Source organism: Arabidopsis lyrata (assembly GCF_000004255.2).
Source record: "Arabidopsis lyrata subsp. lyrata unplaced genomic scaffold ARALYscaffold_2, whole genome shotgun sequence".
NCBI classification, from domain to species: Eukaryota; Viridiplantae; Streptophyta; class Magnoliopsida; order Brassicales; family Brassicaceae; genus Arabidopsis; species Arabidopsis lyrata.
The window spans coordinates 15,919,900-15,941,470 of NW_003302554.1; the positions used below are offsets into that span (position 1 = coordinate 15,919,900).

General features: G+C 35.1%; 5 protein-coding genes across 9 annotated transcripts; 2 read left to right on the forward strand and 3 right to left on the reverse strand.

Moving 5' to 3' along the window:
- The first annotated feature begins 1,270 nt into the window (after window positions 1–1,270).
- Window positions 1,271–1,987, forward strand: LOC9323559 (probable calcium-binding protein CML26). Its single transcript, XM_021035855.1, has one exon. It carries the CDS (start codon window positions 1,340–1,342, stop codon window positions 1,829–1,831), a length of 492 nt encoding a protein of 163 aa, XP_020891514.1. The 5' UTR covers window positions 1,271–1,339; the 3' UTR covers window positions 1,832–1,987.
- A 3,721-nt stretch (window positions 1,988–5,708) lies between these two features.
- Window positions 5,709–7,109, forward strand: LOC9323560 (ras-related protein RABA6a). Its single transcript, XM_002887450.2, has 2 exons — window positions 5,709–6,204; window positions 6,468–7,109. Exons 1-2 carry the CDS (start codon window positions 5,984–5,986, stop codon window positions 6,943–6,945), a joined length of 699 nt encoding a protein of 232 aa, XP_002887496.1. The 5' UTR covers window positions 5,709–5,983; the 3' UTR covers window positions 6,946–7,109.
- LOC9323561 lies at window positions 7,077–9,151 on the reverse strand. 5 transcript variants are annotated; one of them, XM_021035850.1, is made up of 10 exons: window positions 8,957–9,151; window positions 8,742–8,811; window positions 8,586–8,653; window positions 8,396–8,457; window positions 8,250–8,331; window positions 7,927–8,160; window positions 7,706–7,834; window positions 7,568–7,629; window positions 7,366–7,471; window positions 7,077–7,264 (listed from the first exon to the last, which is right to left on the reverse strand). In XM_021035850.1, the coding sequence occupies exons 1-10, from the start codon at window positions 9,005–9,007 to the stop codon at window positions 7,223–7,225; spliced, it is 906 nt and encodes a 301-aa protein (XP_020891509.1). In that variant the 5' UTR covers window positions 9,008–9,151; the 3' UTR covers window positions 7,077–7,222. The 5 variants fall into 5 exon arrangements, with proteins under 5 accessions (XP_020891509.1, XP_020891512.1, XP_020891508.1 ...); XM_021035853.1 differs by having other exon boundaries at window positions 7,077–7,268; XM_021035849.1 differs by having other exon boundaries at window positions 7,077–7,272.
- Window positions 9,152–9,237: 86 nt separating this feature from the next.
- On the reverse strand, window positions 9,238–10,825 carry LOC110231069 (peptidyl-prolyl cis-trans isomerase FKBP17-3, chloroplastic). Its single transcript, XM_021035854.1, has 3 exons — window positions 10,475–10,825; window positions 10,224–10,268; window positions 9,238–9,666 (listed from the first exon to the last, which is right to left on the reverse strand). Exons 1-3 carry the CDS (start codon window positions 10,771–10,773, stop codon window positions 9,303–9,305), a joined length of 708 nt encoding a protein of 235 aa, XP_020891513.1. The 5' UTR covers window positions 10,774–10,825; the 3' UTR covers window positions 9,238–9,302.
- Window positions 10,826–10,880: 55 nt separating this feature from the next.
- On the reverse strand, window positions 10,881–16,630 carry LOC9325002 (serine/threonine-protein kinase EDR1). The gene is made up of 13 exons (XM_021035848.1): window positions 15,363–16,630; window positions 14,817–15,257; window positions 14,622–14,725; window positions 13,251–14,413; window positions 13,127–13,167; window positions 12,907–12,975; window positions 12,713–12,813; window positions 12,352–12,430; window positions 12,141–12,239; window positions 11,962–12,030; window positions 11,806–11,855; window positions 11,537–11,713; window positions 10,881–11,378 (listed from the first exon to the last, which is right to left on the reverse strand). The coding sequence occupies exons 1-13, from the start codon at window positions 15,966–15,968 to the stop codon at window positions 11,240–11,242; spliced, it is 3,138 nt and encodes a 1,045-aa protein (XP_020891507.1). The 5' UTR covers window positions 15,969–16,630; the 3' UTR covers window positions 10,881–11,239.
- Between the last annotated feature and the right edge of the window lie 4,941 nt (window positions 16,631–21,571).

Genomic DNA, 21,571 nt, shown 5'->3' on the forward strand with positions numbered 1-21,571 from the left:
ACAAAGAAAACGAGATTGGAAACGCTCTAGCAAAATCCACGGTACATAGATATATCACCAAATATTAATTAATTATTACCATGCAAGTATGACTTAATTACCATCGTGAAGCAAACAATAAACTCTCGAAGTAATTGGGCGTCACACCATTAACATATACGTACATATAGATCAAAGAGACCAAAACAAATCAGGAGAAAAAAAGAAACGAAAAAAGAAGGGTCAAGAAAATGGCCTCGAATTTTTGGGGAGATGTATTAAAGTTGGTAATTCCGGCTGGGTTTGTGATACTTGCATTAACAGTTCTGTCGATAATCGGAGTTGGTATATTCGGGATTGTGAGATTGGTACGATTAGCTATCTTCAAAGACACCAAATTTTATTTTATGGCCGATGTTGTTGATGTGTTTCTCTGTGCCTGTGGCTGCATTCTTTTACTCATCCTCGCCTGCATTTGTTTCAAAAAAGGAGTCCTTACTCTCCGACATAATTTGACTCACTCTCAGAATCCTTCTACCTCCGCATAATTTCAATTACTATTTCCCTAGTAGCACATGTATACTTCTACTACATATATAGGGGGCTTATAATTCTTTTATACGTCAAAAATATCTATTCTTACACAAGCAGCAAAATCTGCATGGAAGAAGGAACCGTACATTGGTACATATAATTTCTTGTTTTGTATAGATACTTTAATTATTTCCGGAATCTGTTCATAAAAGTATCATGTTCAACACTATCTTCATATTCGGAATCGTTTTCGATATATAAATATATAATTCAGATGTCACATTCATATTACTCTTCCCTAATATCTTATACGGGGAATGTCTTTTTCCCTTTTTCTCCCACTTGTAGTTTCAGATTCCTCCATTGAGGCAGACATTGACGTGTGGTGTAACTAAGAACATATCCTTATTTTTGATACGCACTATGTAATAATCAAATAGTAAATTTTGTTGTTAATTCACTGTTTTTTTTTCAAAATTTTCTCCATAACATTTTACATAATTTTACTAGTTGATGGTACTCTATACCATTGATCAATCTATTAATAACAAAATAAAACTAATAATTGATAACAAGAGTAATTAGTGAAGGAAAATAACCCATTCACGAATATATATAAGCTAGACAAAAAAAAAAAAAATCAATATTATTAGCTAATAAAAATAGGAATAAATATACTGTATTTAGAATCAATAAAAAAGCCATGAAGGTCAGCCATAGAAAAAGCATCGTTACAAAAAAAAAAAAGCATCCACCAATCGAAAGCAAATCATCACAAAAACTCTATAAAAACGTCAAAATCAAGAAACTCAAAACACAAACAAAAATGGCAAACACAAATCCTGAATCCGCTAACAAATCCACAACGCCATCAACGGATATGGAGCTAAAGAAAGTCTTCGACCAATTCGACTCCAACGGCGACGGGAAAATCTCTGTTTCAGAGCTCGGAAACGTTTTCAAATCCATGGGAACGTCCTACACGGAGGAGGAGCTAAACCGTGTATTAGACGAAATCGACATCGATCGTGACGGTTTCATCAATCAGGAAGAGTTCGCTACCATTTGCCGATCATCTTCCTCCGCATCAGAGATACGTGAAGCGTTCGATCTCTACGATCAGAACAAAAACGGTTTGATATCGTCCTCTGAGATCCATAAGGTTCTGAATCGTCTTGGTATGTCTTGCTCTGTTGACGATTGTGTGAGAATGATCGGTCATGTTGATGCTGATGGCGATGGAAATGTTAACTTCGAGGAGTTTCAGAAGATGATGTCGTCTCCTGAGCTCGTTAAGGGATCGGTCGCAAACACTTAGGGTTTGACAACAAACAATTGCTCTGCAATTATGCTTTACTTTATATGTAAGCATTCGATGTGCAAATTTTATACTTGTTTCTTTGTGTTTTTTTTTGGCATTGTATATTATAGTTCATTATCAATCTATATATATAATGAGAGAGTTTTCTCTCCATCTAGAGTGTCCACATAGGCGACACATCAGCGTACACGTCATCATACATTTTTAATAGGTATAAAATGTTACCAAAAAGATTCGAACCCCTTACCCAATACATTTAATAGGTGCATTTCAAACCAAATTGCCATTTAAATCGTTTTGATTGATATCAAAATTTAAATTATATATATGACTTTATAAAACTTCCACTCAATTTATTTATTAAACGAAGAAACATTAAAAAAAATTTCACATACTTTTATATTATCATCTTTTAATAAAAGAAAATATTTTTTCATAAACAATAACATTGTTTAATATCATATAAACGGCCATTTTCAACCCCAACTATTTGGGGGCGGGTTTTTCCAACCCAAACTAAGACCCCCCGTCAATTTCTACCCAAACTCAAAACTAATTCAAATTCAAAACCTAAACTAATGAAAATTAGCCGATTTCAACACGACAGAAGACGGTGTTAGCTCGGAATTTAACGGCTGCTGAGTCAGCGATATCGTGGCATTGACGTGGCGGGAAAACGGCCATTTTCAACACCAACTATTTGGGGGCGGGTTTTTTCAACCCAAACTAAGAACCCCCGTCAATTTCTACCCAAACTCAAAACTAATTTAAATTCAAAACCCAAGCCGCTGCTATATTCATGTAATCTTGTAGTTGGGTCGTGAGAGAAAAACTATTTATATATCGAAGGTGATCTATCATTCGATAGTCCGACTGTGTATTACTTACCATGTGATGGATCTTGGGGTTGTATGATTTCTAAAACAATATGGTATTGTCTCCATTTGTGTCGAGTTGAAATTTTAATGAATGGCAGTGTGTTACCATAGCTTTAGAGTTCATGAATTGTTATGCGGATTGAAATTGTTGTGAATTATAGTGATGATGATTCAGGTCACGAGACTATAAACACAATTGATTTCAGACAAGTTTCCAGATAGAATGTCTGTACAATGATTCCACTGCAGGAAGAAAGACAAAATCTTTAGACGGACACAATTGCTAGACCAAACTATTCGGGAACAAATTTTGCTTTTTCTTGCTATTGCTACATTTCTTTCAGATTCCGTTTACAGTGCCTGTGAATTCATAAAATTGACGAACATTTTTCTGTTTCGAGAGAAAATGAAGAACCCTAATTTTAATTTTTCCCCAAAATTAGAACGACGTCGTTTCGTTGTTTGAAGGGAAAAAAAATAAAACGTCGTCGTTTTCAAATATATATAATTTATATATGAGAAGTAGAAAACAAAAAAATATGTTATCACGCTAGAAAGACATTAACCTTTTCAAGATTTATAAAATATTTAGATTAAAAAAAGTTTATATGATAGTAAACTATAGAATTTAGATTACACGAAATAAGAATATCTATTTTTCAAGAAAAAAGTATGTATCCAAAATCAAGATAAAATATATATAAAATTGTATAATATATTTAAGGAAAGAATTGTGATTTAAGAGTACAATTAGATACAAGATTTCTTTAAACAATAACGTTAGAGTGCAATGTTTCATGGAAAATGCAATGTATGAGAATAGGAAGAATCCAAATATAAAATTTAATATGTAGGAAAAAGAACATTTTATAATAGACAAGAAAAAATAAAATATAAAAATGAAATAGATAAAGAGAATATAATTTTAATGTAAGTTTATAATGAATCAAAAATTTAATCAATTATTTTAACGAAAAGAACGTGAAAAGAGATAAAATGTCGCGAGGTGGACGACTGCATATTAGAATATGACGAATAAAATGACAGCGAAATAATTTCAAGAGAAATTGACTAAATTCAAAAAGATGTATGAACATGACATGGTCGAGATTGTATTATATTTCTCTGAATTTTTTCAACTAATTTTTTACCACGTGTTACCTAAAAATTTGTTGGTTTTTTCAAGAGAAACATTATTCTCAATAAAATCTGTTATATATCATTTCATAAATAGGTTTATGTCATTATAGATTTATCTTTTAAAATTCAATATATATATTTATATTCACGACTTATATTATTAATAATTTATAAGTAAAATCCCGCGCATTGCGCGGGGTCACAAATCTATATATTTATCAATTATTTATAATGAGTTGGATAATTGGATCTGAATTTGGATGAAATTTTATCGGAGAAAAGACTTTCACTAAATAATCGGTTATAATAATTGTAAAAGACTGGAGATTATGAAATGGTTATTTCATAAAATTGTACTTGGATATTTGAGATTTGTTTATAGGTCTCTAGTAGGTCTGGACACGAAGCGGATATTCGAAAAATTTGGGATATTCGTTATTCGATTCGTTTCATCCGAATACTTGATTTTGTGATTTGCTTTTATCCGAAAATTTCCGGATATTAGGAAAATCGAATACTATGTTTTCCCATTTGCTTTGCTCCAAAATTTTACGGATATTTGAATTTTTCGAATCGAATCAAAATGAATACCGAATCGAAGCGGATCTAACGAATATTTTGTCCAGACCTCTCTATTACCACCGTTTTTTACTCAAACTGGTCAACAAAGATGCTCTTTGTGTGGAATCTGATTCTTCTTTTGTGTGGCCTGAAAGATGGGAACCTATTTCGGTTTGAAATACGGGCTTTTTAAAGGCCCAGATTTGAGTTGAGCCCAATGAGAATTCTATTCACCTTTTTTTTAGTAGCTTGAGAGTTTTTCTTGTCAACTGAAATTGTGCCAAAGAGACCCAAGACCCTTTTAGTTTACTGTCTCTACAAGGCACATCACACTCTTTTTTTTTTTTCTTGTATGTTTAAGAACTAAAAAAGAATTGAGATTATAAAGTAAAACTGACTCAGATATCTATCACACCACAAATAATAGTATCATAGTTATTACCTTAAGACATGGCGTGATCGATTGATCGAGGCATGGAGCATTTATATACCCACACACACGGTTACATAAGGTCGGGCTATATATGAAACACTTGAAATGTCACCTTTCATAGTTCTTTTAATGGTACAAATTCTAAACTTATCTCCATCTCACCATTTAATATTGCTGCATAAACTTATCTTTGCCCCTTCCATTCCATTGTATTTAACTTCACGTAATTTTAGTTCACGACGTAGCGCCTGGGATATATATTACTAATGATCCGTGATTTTTTTTTGAATTAGCAAAATCAATGGATCATATTTTCTAAATACTCCCTAATAGTAATATATTCATTCGAGTATGAAAATAAAATCTGACTCAGATTCATTATCATCTTGATAAGTGGTTATCATGTAAAAATTCCAGTGTTCAAACAATAATTCGCGTCAAAAAACAATTGGTATAGAGGAAAACATCTTTAAAAGCGTGTGAACTTAGGTGAAAAATGTCAAAGAGAAAAGCAAATAGGTAGGTATGATTGATTATTGAACATCATGTCATCTAATCCGATAGTATTTTCCAATCAACACAACAAAATTACACATTTAAGGGAGGAAAAATATGAAGCAGATGCAGTTATCATGGTCTTGTAAATATTTATATTTGCTTTCTTTTAATTTGGTGATCCAAACAAAAAACAATCATAAAAGGAGGATAACGTTATCATTATGTTGTAATCCATGATTTCACATGCCAACAGCTGCACCTATGATTATGATTATGAACCCCTCTCGTTTTATAATTTCTTGGACGCCATCTTTATATATCTCATCCTAATATATCACTTTCTCACATTTTCTCACCCCAAGTTTTTCCTTCTAAATACGAGTGAGCAATACTATTCTCAAAAAACAAAATATTGATTTGACTATATAATATTCTCAAAAGAATAATATACCTTAGTGATTTGACTAAAATAATTACTATTAAATCCGATTTTCAACCAAAAGCCAAATTCAGCGGAGGAACTGTCTTTTTCCTTTCTTCTTACTTCTTCACCTTTCCCCTATTTCGTCGTAACATATATCATCGGAAAAAAGAATCCTAAACAAAAGAAGAACTTGAGATTTCTATTCTTGAGACAAAATGGCAGAAGATTCGTACGAGGAAGAGTGCGACTACTTGTTCAAGGCGGTGTTGATCGGAGACTCAGCCGTCGGGAAATCAAACCTCTTGTCTAGATTTTCTAAAGACGAGTTCCGGTTTGACTCTAAACCAACCATCGGAGTTGAGTTTGCTTACCGGAATGTTCACGTCGGAGATAAAATCATCAAGGCTCAGATTTGGGACACCGCCGGCCAAGAAAGGTACACGCACATAATTTTGTGACCTCGTGACTGCTCTAACTCTGTTCCTTATTTTGTATGTTTCTTTGAGCTTTTATTTGACCTAATCAAAAGTATTCTTTTACAAAATGGAGGAAAGAAGTTATGTAATTAAACTAAGAAGAGTGAACTAGCTACTTTAATTAATTAAGTAAAATAAATAATTATGAGTTTTATGATATATGAATTGTTATTCCGTAATTATTATATTTAATCTCTAATCCTTGTAATTTTTATGAGTAAAGATTTAGGGCAATTACAAGTTCGTACTACCGTGGAGCATTAGGGGCATTACTGATTTACGACATCACAAGACGAACAACTTTCGACAACATCAAGAAATGGCTTTTTGAGCTTAGGGACTTTGCCAATCCCGAAACCGTGGTTGTCCTCGTCGGCAACAAATCCGATCTCCGACAATCTAGAGAAGTCGAAGAAGACGAGGGTAAGACTCTAGCTGAATCAGAAGGTCTCTTCTTCCTCGAGACTTCGGCTTTAGAGAACGTTAACGTCGAAGAAGCATTTCTAGTGATGATCGGACGGATACACGAGGTTGTGACTCAGAGGATAGCTTCGGACAACAAATCCAACGGCGCTGCGACGGCTCACATTAATGGTAATGGTAACGGTACGGTTCTTCCCGTTGGTAAAGAAATTGTGAATATACACGAAGTCACTGCTACTCAACCGTTAAGCTCTTCCTCCAACTGTTGTTTCAAGTAAATAACTAATGTATTTTTTCGTCTATTGTTTTGGAACACTTTGATGATGTTTTTATTTGCATGTTTATTCCTGAAAATTTTGACTTGGTTGAGTACATGATTTTTAATCATATAAAAATCACATGAAAAAAGGACCAATCACAACTGAGATCCTCCTGTTCTGTCAAGACTTGTCCAATATTTCAAACAAATTCAGTTTCTTACAAGCAATTTTTTTACCCAATTTTATTAAAGAGTGTTGTAGAGAACAATAACCCAATATGAGTTTCAGAAATCATTCATCTTTTACTTCTTTCTCTTTGCTGTTCTTGGAGTCTACCCTAACTTTCTTGCACACATACAACAAAGAGAAGCCAAACTCATCAAACACTATAGTAAGATATAAAAGATGAAACTGAATAAGGACTTACTAAACAGCCACCTCTTGAGGGAGATTTCGGCTGTAAAATGGAAACTCGAAGAGAAAGACCGTCTTGCACCATCCTGGTAAGTTCCCATACACTCCTCTCGGGAACAGAATCAGAGGACTAAAGATCGAAACGAAGGTAGAAACAAGTTAGCTATATATACAACACATCTTCAAGGCTTATTACACCGTATATTGCAAGTTCATATCATTAAACCTTGTTGTCTTCTTGTAGAATCTGTAAGCTCCCGAGTTTCCATGTTTTTTGTCAGCAGACGCCTGTTTATATTCATTCAAGTCAGCCATATGTGATTCAGAAATTGTCTAAGTAGAAAGGGAGAGAACGGGGGAGAACCTCGAGTAATGGTATGCCACTGACGAACAGAAGTAGCAAAGTGAGAAAGAGTGGTCCAAATATGACAAGATACTCTGCACCTTCAAGCACAGGCGATGCAGCCACAAAGATCCCCCACCACAGTAACATCTGATGAACATATAAAGCCACAAAGATATAGCAACGAACGATCACCACCATTTATGCCAAAGACGAAGAACTCATTACATCGAAATACTAACCTCACCGAAGTAGTTTGGATGTCTTGAATACTTCCACACTCCAACATCACACCATTTCCCCCTGTTTTCAGGAGAGTTTTTGAATGATAGCTTCTGTTGATCAGCTGCAGCTTCAATCAAGAAACCGAAAACCCACATAGTCCAACCGATAACATCTGCGGGTTTAAGAGATCCTCCAGCATCACTTGCATTAACAACGGTTAAAGGTAAGCTAACCGTCCAAACCCACACGGCCTACCATGAAAGAAAAGAAGAACTCTAGTTTGAGAATCACAAGCATGAATTCCAAATAGGCTAACAAGATAATAGTATAAAAAGTTCACCTGAAGAGTCCAGAAAATGATTAGTCTCACTATATTCCCACGCTGTTCATCAAAGCGTCGATCTTCGCCCCATTGCAAGATCCTAAAACAACAAGAGAGTCATGCTATAATGATTAGAAAAGAAATAAAAAAGAATTGTGCGGTACCTCATTAGAAGGAATATCCCCAAGCGAAGACCCCATACCACAACTAGCAAAGTCAAGACTATCTACGAGGAGAAAAGAGTCTCAGTAGACAAAAACGAGACTCAAACACCAAAACACCAAAACAGAAGACAATCTAATTCAACAGATCAAAAACACCAAAACAAGACAAAGAAGAAGAGCAGAGACTTACCTGCCGAAAATGCCAAGAGGCTTTGAGAACAAGTGTTAACACAGCAAGTATAACGAAGTTTGTGCTACCTGAACCATACAGAGTTAATTAATATACTGACTCCTACATAACAGAAAACGAAGCTACTGGGGATTTAAGGACTGAAATTGGTCGTACCAGCAAAGTCAGTAACTTGATCAAATTTGAAAAGAGCTGTGATTACGAAGAATATGAATTGGTAAACCACCTACATATTATGGCAAAAAACAAAAAAAAAAAAAAACGAAATCAGAGTAGAGCACCCATCTGCAAAAACACCAAATCAGACATGAAGAAAGAAAACCCAACTCGTAAAATAAAAAACAGAGGAATTTAAGATTAAAAACACTTACAGTGACAATTGCAGTGAGGGCCAGGAAATGCGAATCGAGAACTGTTCCCATTCTATCAGACGGACAAAAAAACTAGAGAGAACTTCCAAAGAGAAACGATTCGTTATCCTCTTTTTATTGTTTCCGAGTACCATGAATTGAGAAAAAGAGAAAAGTCGCATCTTTAACATTTGGTCATTCGTGTATGGCTGAGACTCCGATGAATTTATGTGGCTATGAACCAAACACCGTGCCGGTTACTTGTTTCACGAGAAAAGTCTCAATAAAAGAAAGAATATACGTGTGCACACAAGAAAAAAAAGTGTGAAACTTTATAGTACATCAATTATTTTGCTTCGTAATCTCTTCATACAATGGTTTGGAAACAATAAACTGTATCAACCTCGATGATATAGTCCAGTGTTGCAGATGGAGGAATCATCAAACCCTGTCCAAATTCGACATTTTTGTCTCCAAATCCTAAGGACGGTGGAATTATCACTCTACGTTTACCTCCAGCCTTCATTGACCTGAGAACATACTCTATACCTTGGCATAGTCCCTTGCTATACGGTCTTGAGTCCATTACCATCGCTAGTGACTTTTTGTCTTTGCCTCCAAATGTGTCGACGAACACTTGTTCGGTTCCATGTACTTGTCCCTTTACATCAAACACTACTAAGTATCCTGAGCTTGGAGTAGCTCCGCTTCCAACTTGTAGATCATAGTACCTGCACGGTTCAATTCCATAGACACGAGCTTGAGTTTTTGAATGAATAGACGAGAAGTTTCAGGCCACAGTAAGAGCAGATATGGATTGAGACACATTGCATTCCACCTCAAAATGTTACAAGGGTTTTCCCAAAAGTCCAATTATCAAAATGAGAACCAGATTGAACTTTTCAAGAGATTGAGTTTGTGATGAATGTTATTAGTATACAAAGAAGTTTCAGGCTTATCACAGGGCAGATATAGATTCAGAACCACCTCAAAAAGTAGAAGGATTTCCCAAAATGGCATCAAAATAAGACAAGTCAAGGCCATAGAGAATGCTAAATTGTAACTAAAGGAGAATTTAGACATGTAAATCCCAACAATGGAAGCTCACAAACTTTTCTATTTGATAAAACATATATCAACATATGTTATGCTAAAATGTAACTAAGGGATAATGAGAGAGACACTTTAACAGGAGGACGATGCAGATTTCGTTTCTTATGGGGTTAGACATGTCAATAGAAACTCTCAAAACTTTTCAAGTAATGAAATTTTGTTATGGAGAATGTACCTTATGCCGTTTGGTAAGACGATCTCTTCTTGCTTTTCTAAACCTCTGCCAAATCGAAACATTACAGAAAAAGAATTTAAAACCAAAAAGCATTCAAGAACAAAATAAACTATGAGCTCAAGTCGTGATTCTTTCTCTGTATCTTTTCTTGTATTACCATCTTCAGTTCTTACTAAGAGAAAACATTCGAAGTAAGCTTCACTTAAATTTTCCATCTTCAGTTCTTAATAAGAGAAAACATTCGAAGTAACCTTGTGTTATCGTCTTCCAGAAACACATTGAGTCGTGACTTCTTCAACTGCTCGGAGACAACACCGAAAGCTAAAAACCCAGCACAGGTAAACCCGGCGCCGATTCCGAATCGTCGCGTCACCGGAGAAGCAATCCAATCCGTCATTTGCTGCTCTTGCAATGTGATCACCGCCGCTGGTTCTGGAATCTCCGTGAAAGTGACGCTTAGCGACTGCGATGGAAGACTCTGTTTCGGATGTTGGGAAGGAGAGACGAAACGGTGGTGAGAAGGAACCGTCGCAGTGAAGAGAGTCGCCATTTTCGGAGATTTTTCTAAAGAACAAATTTTTTAAAAATATATATTATATCTGAACAACAAAGATAGCACAACCTTATCTTGTTCGTGTGATGACTGATGATGAATAAAGAGTAAAACAATGATTTTTATTTTTGGTCAACGATTTTGTCATCATTGCAAAAATAATTCTTTTTCTTTCTCTCTTTGTACAGTTTCAATTTTGGAAAACAAAACAGAGGATATTTTACGCATGAACATGAACGCAAGCAAGACAACACAACAAAACACACGACCACAATCCTTCACCTTCTTCAATCGTCATCTTCCATGAATTTTGTTTTAATCACAATTCACAAGCTGTGTGAAACACTGAAGCTGAGCCAAAAAGTAGCAGAGAAGGAACATTTGTAGCTTTTTTTTCTTCCTTCAAACAGATTGAATCCATCAACAATGTGTTTGCCACTTTGGTCTTCTTCTTCTTTTGTTATCAATCCTTTTGTTCATGTTCAGTTGGTAATGAAGAGGAACTGGGGACTGGTCTTGGGATGTTGGAACCTGTTACAGGTTTCTGTAGCCGCTTTAGAGAAGCCATTATCTCTGCAAAACTTGGCCTTAACTTTGAATCCCTATTAAACACACACAAAACCACTATATGTATCAGCCAAACCCCATTTTCAAGTATTCAATACTCTGTTAACTGAGACATGGTCAAGTGAAATGATTTTGTTTAAGCACTACTACTTCACATTTTGACTGAAACAGTGAAAACATATTCCATACTCACGTCTGCCAGCATTTACTGATGAGATCTGCAATTGCTGGATCGACAAAGTCGGGAATGTCAAGACGTCGATGCTGAAACCCAACTGCCCCAACAACTTGCATCGGGTTCATCTTTCCCCATGGTTGTTGTAACGTAAAGAGTTCCCATAGAATCACACCATAGCTGTAAACATCGCACCTGTTTCACGTATTGTTTTTTCCTGACATTAGACCTGCTTCTAGAAAAGAGAACAAAAGGAATATTTAGTTTCAAAATATCTAAGAGCTTACTTCTCATCAGCAGGTTCGTTTCTTAGCACTTCTGGAGCCATCCATTCAGCCTGTATAAATACCAACACATAATTAGATTAACGAACTGGCAAGTACGATAACTGTAACGAGAGATGATTAAGACAGGCAAGACGGTAACTTCCTTTAGCAGCTTACCGTGCCTGCTGTTGACTTTGAAGAGAGGTATGTACTGTGTTTCATTCTAGACAACCCAAAATCACACACCTGATAAATATCAAAATCCACTATTAGTTATGCAAACTAATAGCTGTTACATACGATGTAACATTATCCAATTGGTAAGAAACAATAAATTCTATGGAGAGAATGCTGACCTTCACGACCCAATTTTTGTCAACTAGAAGGTTTGGGGACTTTAGATCGCGATGGACAATCATCGGATTACAGCTGTGCAAATAGTTCATTCCACGAGCCTGAATTTTTTACAAGTAATATGCTACTCAACACTCTACTAAAAAACTCAATAAGTTACAAACAGGTGATAGAAATAAGAGAAGAAAAGAGGGAAGAGAAAAAGAGTAATACAGCGTCAAGAGCCATTCTTAGACGCCTCCTCTCGTCTAATTGGTTATTTGGCCGGTGGATTAACCTATACAAGCTACCTCTGCACAAGTTTGGGGAAAAAAAAAACTGTACTGTAAAGATCCAAAACCGAAGCAAAACCGGATTGAACCTGTTCAAACCATCCAGATTGTAGAACTTCAAGCATATACTTGAACAACACCCATTGATGCAAAGAAGATTTTAGCATTTAGAGGTCACAAAATAGTTTATTTCAAGAAGAGAAAAACAGAGGCATGCGACTCATGAATAAGAAGATGGAATGTCGTTGTAACCTTGAGAATCGTATCTAAGTAACAAAATCTTGCAAAGATCATAGTATTACCTAGGAAGAAACTCTGTAACAATTGAGAGATTCGGTGGACGAGTCACCGCTCCCATGAAGAGAACAATGTTGGGGTGTCTAACCTTTTTCATGATTCGGACCTTGCATCACAAGAATATATAAGAAGGGTTTGATATAGAACTAATCAACATGGAAAATCAGGGAAAAGAAAAGATTAGAAGAAAGACTCGTACCTCACTTCTGAATTCCTCCAATGCTTCTCCTGTTAAATCTTGATCAAGGAACTTCTTGACAGCAACTTCCTAAAGTTCAAGAGTTTCAACAATATGGAACTCAAACTAAGGAATTGCTAAACTATTTCTTCATCCAGTTCTATTAAGTAAGCTTAATGGTTATAAATTCCAGGTAATCTTAGTTCACAGTATAAATTGGAAAAGAAAATATAATACTCACAGTCCCGTGCCAATCTCCCCGATACACTTCTCCATAAGATCCTGTATTAAAAGAGGTAAAGTAGTTAATTCCTTGTAGAGGTAGTTATACCAAAGCAGATAACAGGTGATAATAAGTCAGGTACCGAGTCCAATACGTTCCCCCAAAGTAATTTCTTCCCACAAAATCTCACAGTCAGATACATCATCACAGTCAGACTTGGAACTTTCGTTGTCAATAGATCTGTCAGATATTCTTTCCCCTCCTAAATTTGGCTCATGATTAGAGTCCCCACTACCTTTAGGATCATGCCCACCAGAACCAGTATCCCCGTCGCTATTCGAGCCTAATTCAAGTTGCCTGGACACGGCCGCAGCTGTTACCACAACTGCAGCAGCAGTGGCCGTGGCAGCAGTGGCCGCGGGAAGTTCTACGGGGGAGGAGTCTGAGTTAGCAGACTTGGCAGCAGCAGCAGCAACCATTGAAGATGCAACAACAGCAGCTGCAGCTACAGCAGCAGGAACGGTTCTGGCATATTCTGTCGAAGATGCTTCAGAATGTGAAGAATCAGACTGACTTACAACTTTGCCATTATCACGTTGATCATATGCATGTGTTTTAGAGTGTACTCTTGGTAATGGAGGCAAAAACCTCACTGGACCAAAACCGTTTTGGTGTCTTCCTTCCTGAGCTGTCTCTAAATCTTTTCCTCTCTCTTTCTTGGCTTCAGTCGAGTTTTTGCTTTCAACAGTTGCCTCCAATTGCTGGGGATAGACTTCGGAAAATAAACTGGGAGGAGCTACAACTCCGCTTTCAAGTAATACATCATGAAGCTTCTGAGCTAACCGTGGATTCTCTTTGGCAGCATCAATCATATATTGTGAAACATCTTTGACTTTCATCCTCTGCGCAGCTGGGGAGCTAACCCCTTCAGTCCAAGAAGGTGATCTCATATGGGTGAAAGAATGAATCGGCCTGCTAGACAGATTTTGAAATGGAGCCTTTTCAACATTCTTCTGGTTTCTCACATCTTCCCTAGAAATATTTGGATGAACAATGAGATCGCCTCCACCTCCGGATTGGTTTCTCGCCCCAGAACTCTTGGTACCAGAACGATCTTCCCCTGTTCGATACTCTGCATTCTCTTCAAATGAGCTCTCAATCCCATTGCTGGAAGAAGCTACATGAAATGAAACATTGTCTTCAGGACTAGCGGAATAGGCAGATTCATCATAGTCCATTTGTAGTCCAGCTGCATCAGCTGGAATAAGCGTGCCGGGATCTCCCATGAGATCAACAATGTACTCCCTGAAATTCCACAAATGAATTGCATATAACACAAAGTTTCTTTCATCGAGCCTCAATATTAGCTTCAGGAGGCGCAGATAACATAGCAAAGTCCAAATGCCTATTTAAACATATCACATATACTTGACATTTTATCTATACCAGAGTACATAAACCTATACATGAATGATAGGAAACTGTTGAATCCACACATTAATGTGATGATTACCTGCCATCATCAGCCTTAATAAAGTTCATTGCCACATCTTCAGAACCGGTATATTGCTGTCCTTTGACTATCCGACAAGGAACACCAACGCTATCACACAATACCTACAAAATTTCATATGAAGAAAGAAACATAAGAAATGAAATGAACTTCAAAGTTGAAAACGTGATGAGATCCAGAAGAAAAAGTATATACTTTGAATAACAAGGCGCGGTGACGAGCCAAACCAATAGTTAGAGAACCAAGTGGCAAAACCATGCTTCCAAGAGTGGCTTTCAAACTGTAACTAAGACTCCTCCAAGCTCTCAACATGCTATCTGGGTGCACGACTGGTCCACCCATGTAATCTCCCACTAAAATAGCCAGTTTCCTTACCAATTCACTGTTCACAAAACCAGAGGAAGAAACTGATCTTGATTTAGCAGCAATATCAAGAGCCATCTGTTCAAGCCTCAACAGATTAGAATCCCCACTTCTGTTCACAAGAACAGCTTCCCATGTGACACCGTCTGAAACAGGTGTCCCTTGAAGATCGAGCAAAGGAGGTATTCTTTCTGATGAGGATACATTCATCACTCCATACAAGTCATAAAAACCATCCAAGATCTTGTCATCATAGCCAAGACAATTATAATTCTGTGAATGCAACAAAACCAAAAAACAATTCCCAATGATATGAGTTCTTGGGAGTAACTAGAGAGTTTCTGTTATGCAGAGAAAACAATTGAATCAAATGCTTACCCAGTACCGATAAGCGATGAGTTCGGCTGGAGAGTTCTCAGGAGCACAAGAGCCTAAACTGAATTGCTTAATAGCCTCAATCTGAGTAGCCTCAGGATCTTCTCTGGCACTTAACTCTAAAGCCAACTGTATTTGATTCTCTTCTTCAACAGCTGGATCCGTGGAACCTAAATCCTGCTGGTCCACACTTTCGGACTCATTAACAACAACATGATCATCACCATGTTCCAAGACCTTGTTATTATTAGCCAAGGCGGCTCTGTTCTTGGCATTGAAAGAATTAGGTGGACTAGGGCTTTTTCTATGACCAACAGAGCTTAACCAATTCGATAAACCAGAAAAAGGTTTGATTTCAGGGCTATTGCTGTGATGAGACCTCGGTGATGATGATGATGATACATCGATAGACTTATGATGATTGCTCCTAGTAGTCGTTGTTGTTGAAATTGATCCTTCAGCTTCATCTGATTGATTCGGCGTGATATGAAGTTTCTTTAGAAAGTTCTTCATGTTCATCTTCATACTCCAAATGCTAGAACAATGATCAACAGGTCTTAAAACCACTCCATCTCCCAAATTCTTCAAAGTTTCTTCTTTTACTTTCATAAACCCTAATTTCTCCCCCGGAATTTGAATCAACACCGTTTAAAGTTTGAAACTTTCACCGGAATTCACGAAGACCAATTAAAAAAAGAACAAAGATTTCAACTTTATCTGGACTTCATAACTGAAGAATCAAAAGGCAAAAACTTGAAACAGCAAAATTTGCAGAGAGAATGAGCTTGAGCTCTAAACACCAAGAAACTTTCGTTTTTTTTTCTGATAAATCACGAGAATGGTTAAAAGCACACACCCACTCAAATGCAGAATTTAAAGAGAAAAAAGCATATGACTGACAATTTCTCCGTACTGATATGAACCGCTAATTCTCCTCCTTCAACAACTTGTATCTCTCTCTTACGCCACTTTTATCTGTCTATAAAAGTTGGACAAAGAAAGAAGTGGAGAGAGTGGCTCTTCTCTAGAAGAAATTAAAGTTTGGATTTTTGAGAATTGAGGAGGAGAGTTACTTACTGTGACATGCAAAATAAAACAAAACAAAAAAAAAAAGCGCATCTTTTCTCACTCAGCTTAGTGCGTGAACTTGAAAAGATGATGACGAAACATAATTAAATTGCACCAAGACAGACTTAACGTCAATTGAGGCATTTAAAACGGTTACTTTTTGTTTCTATAAAAAGCATAGAATCTGCATCAATTTGTTCATTACCATACCCTTTTTTTTTGTATGAAAAATTATTTCTGAGAAAATTGTGAGATATTTTTTGTCATTAATTCATGAATCAATTATGAATTTGCCACTTTTCTAAGAGAGATTTATGGATTTTGCTATTTTGGTTAAAATCTTACAGATTTATCATTTTTACGATATAAAAATGGGATTTAACATGTGTTTCATTCGTTATATTTGAGTTTAATCGGTTTCATTTGTTCTTAAAATTTTGTTTTTGTTATAAAATACGTATTTATAAATTTGTATATTTTAAGTGTTCGAAAATGGTAATTCCGTAAGATTCTAGTGAAAATAGCAAATCCGTAAATGCCAGACAAAAAATGGCAAAATTTGTAATAACACCTTAATTCATGCATAAAAAAAATTCAGACTGACTTAAATAAAATTATTATAGTTTTTTCCTTTGTCAATGGTGCTCGAATGGGCGGAACCTCCAAAGCTAACTTTTTTTGTTGGTTTAAAAGTTCACCAGTTAAACTAGCGAGTCTAGATATAAAGATTTATTTGGACTAGTTAGAATAAAAAAATAGATAAAAAAGTTTATGTGAATTCATTTATCTTTTTCTTCAATTTGAATATTTTCATATTCATGATCTATCTACAAAATGTTTATGGATGTTTTGTGTATATATATCTTATCAACACATTTGAGGAAGAAACGTACATATTATTTTTTTTTGAGAAAGGAGAAACGTACATATTATTGCCAATAAAATAATAAAAACTTCACAATGAACCACTGATAAATTTGACTAAATCAATTTTCATTTTTCAAACAAATATATCAAAGGGCTTTTGGTTCTATTTTTGAAGCTGCATTTTCATTTCTTTCATATAAATAGTATAGCGTTTGGATCTTAGTATGGAATAAAGGAATAAATGAATAGCCATTAATGACACAGCAATTAAGGACCATTAACTTTCTATATTTTGAGAATGACTAGAAATGGCTTATTGTTTAAGTAAACTGTCAATTTTAAGGAAAGGACAAATGAGAATTTAACCTGAATATTCCCATGAAAAGATAATTCTATTATATGCACGTGGTTAATTGTATATTGCAGTGTCCGGTGAACCTTACTACTAATATAGAGCTCAATTAATTAACGAGTTAGTAGTTTTTAATATATAAAAAATTATCTTGCTTCTTTGATGAAATTAACTCTATTTTCGGGTAGAGACACCGTTATCTCTTCCATCATTCAACATATCTATCTATAAGACTATATCACTTTATGTTTATATTAAATTAATTAGTTTATATAGTGGTTACAACTTACATGCATCAAAACATATAGAGATAGTATGTCATATATGTATAAAATATAATAGTACTATGATTTATGCCAAAATATGGACAACCACACGTATGCATGTATGATTTATGTAAATACAGCTAATCATTGTATCTTCTCTGATCCTATTGAATGGTGTGAGCTGTGAACCAATAGTTGACCAACACATATTTATAATTTTTCTATTGATCAACTCTATAGTGTCCAGTGTCCACACGATTGTGAGGTTCAGAAACCATCAGATAACTTTTTTTCTTAACGTCACATAAATAGTGATAACTTTTTATGGGAAGAAGTTTGCAATTGTTTTCCACCATTGATGGTTAAATTTAAAATTTTGTTTACTGGAATGATAGATACGGTTAAAAAAAAAAAACTATTACCGTTATTTTCATACCCCCCCCCCCCCCCCCGCCCCCAATTCGACTTAAATATGTTATCCACTTTCCCAAAGACACTTCTTAAGAAATCTATTTTATAGTATAAAGCGTCTGTATTTCATTTTAAAAAAAAAGGAAAACGATTGGAGGTTTTAAGTGCTCAAGGGTAGTTGGCCAACAATTCAATTTTGGGCGGCTTGAGATTTGTCCAAAAAGATAAGAACTATAAAGCTTAGTTACGTTGAAACAAAAAAGTAAATGGGGATTTACTAATCGGTATCACTACACGTTATGTTTGGTTTAACTTTAAGCCAAAAAAAAATGCGTTTACAAAATACTCCCTCCGTTTTCGAATAGTTATCGTTTTAGAGAATTTTTTTTTGTTTTTAATTAGTTGTCGTTTTCAGTTTTCGATGCAAAATTTATTACTTTTTCATTTTTTATATTTATTTTTATTATGCAACTTGATTTACTATTGATTAAATTATGTTTAGGTAGATAATTGATGATATCTCTATACTATTAAAAGAGAAGTACAAATGAAAATGGGTCGGGTTAAAATCAGAAAATTGACCCAATTTCTGAAATCGGATCTTTGAATTTTTTTTTGAATATAAATTCGAATTAATAATGAAAAATCAAAATAACATCAAATATTTATGGAAATCAAATAAAATCTGATTATACTTATGGTAACTAAAAATAAAAGCATATTCCGAACAATATTATACATTAATTACGTATAATAAATTTGTTCATATATTTTTGGGACTAATTCCATAACAATCAACGTTTTTGTCATTAATTTCGCTTATTTTAGCCAATTATCATTAATTGAAAGAAATATGAAATACAAACCCGTCCCGCGAATGTATGCGGATTTGCGGGATTGTCCATGGATTTTGTTTAAATAATTTTAAAGTAACCAAAATTTAAAATACTACTAAAATAAATAAATAAATAAAAATACTATTAAAAGTTTGTTTAAATTACCACATGTTGAATAAATTATAATTTTATCAATAAATACTAATATGCGGGCTGATCCGCCAACCCGCGGATGAAAACCGATTAAACCTATGACCCACTTCGAATTAATCTATGTGGCCCGCTTATTTGCGGGTTTAATATATTTTTCCAAATCTGCCCCATAGTGAGATGATGTGGGCTCGACCCGCGGTTTTTGACCTATTTTGACTGCTTTAATTCCCATGAATCGTCTAATTTTAGAATTTTAAAACACAAAATTCTATTTTGTAAATCTTAATTAATACGATGGGTATATTTATAAACAATTTTATATTTTCTCTACAATTCGTTATTGTGAATATTTATAAGTATACTACACGATTCGTTCTACTAAAAAACACACACAATATTAAATGCAACGTATATAAACCAATATCCTCCTGCAGTGGACAGCGGGTCCGATCCTAGTTTTTATATTGAAAAACTAACAACATTAATAGTTTCTTAATTTGTGTGCATATAGTTAAAACGACAACTATTCGAAAACGGAGAAAGTACTAATATATCCTTGCGTGTGAGTTTAATAGGCCAAAGCACGGATTAAAAGTTAAAAACCGTAATAAAAGAACATTCGTTTTGAGACGGGATCTCTCGGGGGTTTGACTAATTTGACCAAAGCACGTGAAATGAACGCGCGAATGGTAGTGATTCTGACGTATGCCACGTCATAGTTATCCAATCAGAAAAAGAAATAAAAAAGCAGTCTCTTAGTTTTTATTTTTTGTCGTAATAAAGAATTTTGGTGCATTCCAATTGGTGACAGCCACACATTTTGTTTGCTGCTGGGGACCACTTGCCCACCTATCACTTTTCTCCTCTATCTAATATTTCTTCGTTAATACTTAACCAAAAAAATATTTCTTCGTTAAATCATTGAACAAAAATCTAGCTAATGTGTTTTATTTAGTTAAGTTTCTATATTTATTCATGGTGGTTTAGGAATTAAGTATGCCATTGTTGTATGCGTCGAGTATGATTTTCCCTTTATATTTATTCATGGTGGTTTAGGAACCCATCTATATATAGAATAATCCAATGTCTCTCTCCTCTATTTTAGAGGAATACATTGGAGCAAAATCTCTTCTAAAATAGAAGTGGGCATTGGAGATGATCTAAACTCATAACCACCTGCACCCATTATGTTGTCTAGATTTTTCATTCGCTTTCAAATCTCATGGTTTAAATATGATATGAGTCGACCATCGAAAAATATTTAGAATGACACATTAATCATCCACAATTTATTTTTACCTTGGCTCACGTCACATTTTGTGACTGCCCAATCTCTAATACATTGGGAAAAATGTCGTTTTATCTCCCAACTTTCAAAAAGTGGCCAATCAATACGTCAACTTCATATGTGGTCATTTAAAACATGAAATAAACGTTGACTAACGTTTGAGACATGGAAATTCGTTGACCAGGCCAAAATAGACATGCCGTTATCAGTCGTTAACGGAACCTCTAACGCCTGTTATCACCCGTAACGACTCTGTTAATCAACTTTCAAATTGTGGCCATTTTAAACATCAACTTTATATGTGGTCATTTAAAACATGAACTAATCGTTGACTAACATTTGAAACATGAGAATTCGTTGACCAGGCCAAAATAGACATGTCGTCATCATTCGTTAAAAAAACCTATAACATCCGTTATCACCCGTTAACGACTCTGTTAGTATATCCAAAACGACGTCGTTTTGAAAATAATCGAGAGAAAATCAGGACAAATGTTTTGTTTAAAGCATAATCCAAGGACATGGTTTGATATATAGACAATCGTAGAGCCAATAATTGGAAGCAAACATCGTTTATATATTTGTTTTAAATCTAAAAAGGAATCATGGAAGCAAACTTGTAGACCCATCATAGGACTAAAATAGGCATGGGCGTTCGGATATTCGGGTCGGGTTCGGGTTGGGTTTTTCGGGTTTGGGTTTTTCGGGTTTAGAAAACTAAGATCCATTCGGGTATTTTAAAACTTCGGGTTCGGGTCGGGTTCGGATCGGGTATTTTGGGTTCGGATTCAGGTTTACCCAAAGTATCCAAATATTAGAAATTTTGTATCCGATCCTATGCAAAGTATTGAAAAATAATCAAAAAATCTATAAAACCCAAGTATTTTAACCCGAATCTAACCCAAAGTAGCTAAAACACCCGAAAATATCTTAACATCCGAATAATTTTGGCACTTAGGTTATTACAAGTA

What these genes read in the sequence shown, in the direction of transcription:
- LOC110231069 (XM_021035854.1), bottom strand. Translation starts at nt 10,773, where the DNA reads ATGGCGACTCTCTTCACTGCGACGGTTCCTTCTCACCACCGTTTCGTC. An exon ending in CTGGAAGACGATAACACAAG is followed by an intron (nt 10,269 to 10,474) that starts GTTACTTCGAAT and finishes TCGATTTGGCAG; the next exon opens with AGGTTTAGAAAAGCAAGAAG. An exon ending in GTCTTACCAAACGGCATAAG is followed by an intron (nt 9,667 to 10,223) that starts GTACATTCTCCA and finishes TGAACCGTGCAG; the next exon opens with GTACTATGATCTACAAGTTG.
- LOC9323559 (XM_021035855.1), top strand. Translation starts at nt 1,340, where the DNA reads ATGGCAAACACAAATCCTGAATCCGCTAACAAATCCACAACGCCATCA.
- LOC9323560 (XM_002887450.2), top strand. Translation starts at nt 5,984, where the DNA reads ATGGCAGAAGATTCGTACGAGGAAGAGTGCGACTACTTGTTCAAGGCG. An exon ending in GACACCGCCGGCCAAGAAAG is followed by an intron (nt 6,205 to 6,467) that starts GTACACGCACAT and finishes TTATGAGTAAAG; the next exon opens with ATTTAGGGCAATTACAAGTT.
- LOC9323561 (XM_021035849.1), bottom strand. Translation starts at nt 9,007, where the DNA reads ATGGGAACAGTTCTCGATTCGCATTTCCTGGCCCTCACTGCAATTGTC. An exon ending in GGGATATTCCTTCTAATGAG is followed by an intron (nt 8,332 to 8,395) that starts GTACCGCACAAT and finishes TTGTTGTTTTAG; the next exon opens with GATCTTGCAATGGGGCGAAG. An exon ending in GTGGCATACCATTACTCGAG is followed by an intron (nt 7,630 to 7,705) that starts GTTCTCCCCCGT and finishes GAATATAAACAG; the next exon opens with GCGTCTGCTGACAAAAAACA.
- LOC9325002 (XM_021035848.1), bottom strand. Translation starts at nt 15,968, where the DNA reads ATGAAAGTAAAAGAAGAAACTTTGAAGAATTTGGGAGATGGAGTGGTT. An exon ending in ACCGCGCCTTGTTATTCAAA is followed by an intron (nt 14,726 to 14,816) that starts GTATATACTTTT and finishes GAAATTTTGTAG; the next exon opens with GTATTGTGTGATAGCGTTGG. An exon ending in GGGGGAACGTATTGGACTCG is followed by an intron (nt 13,168 to 13,250) that starts GTACCTGACTTA and finishes CTTTTAATACAG; the next exon opens with GATCTTATGGAGAAGTGTAT.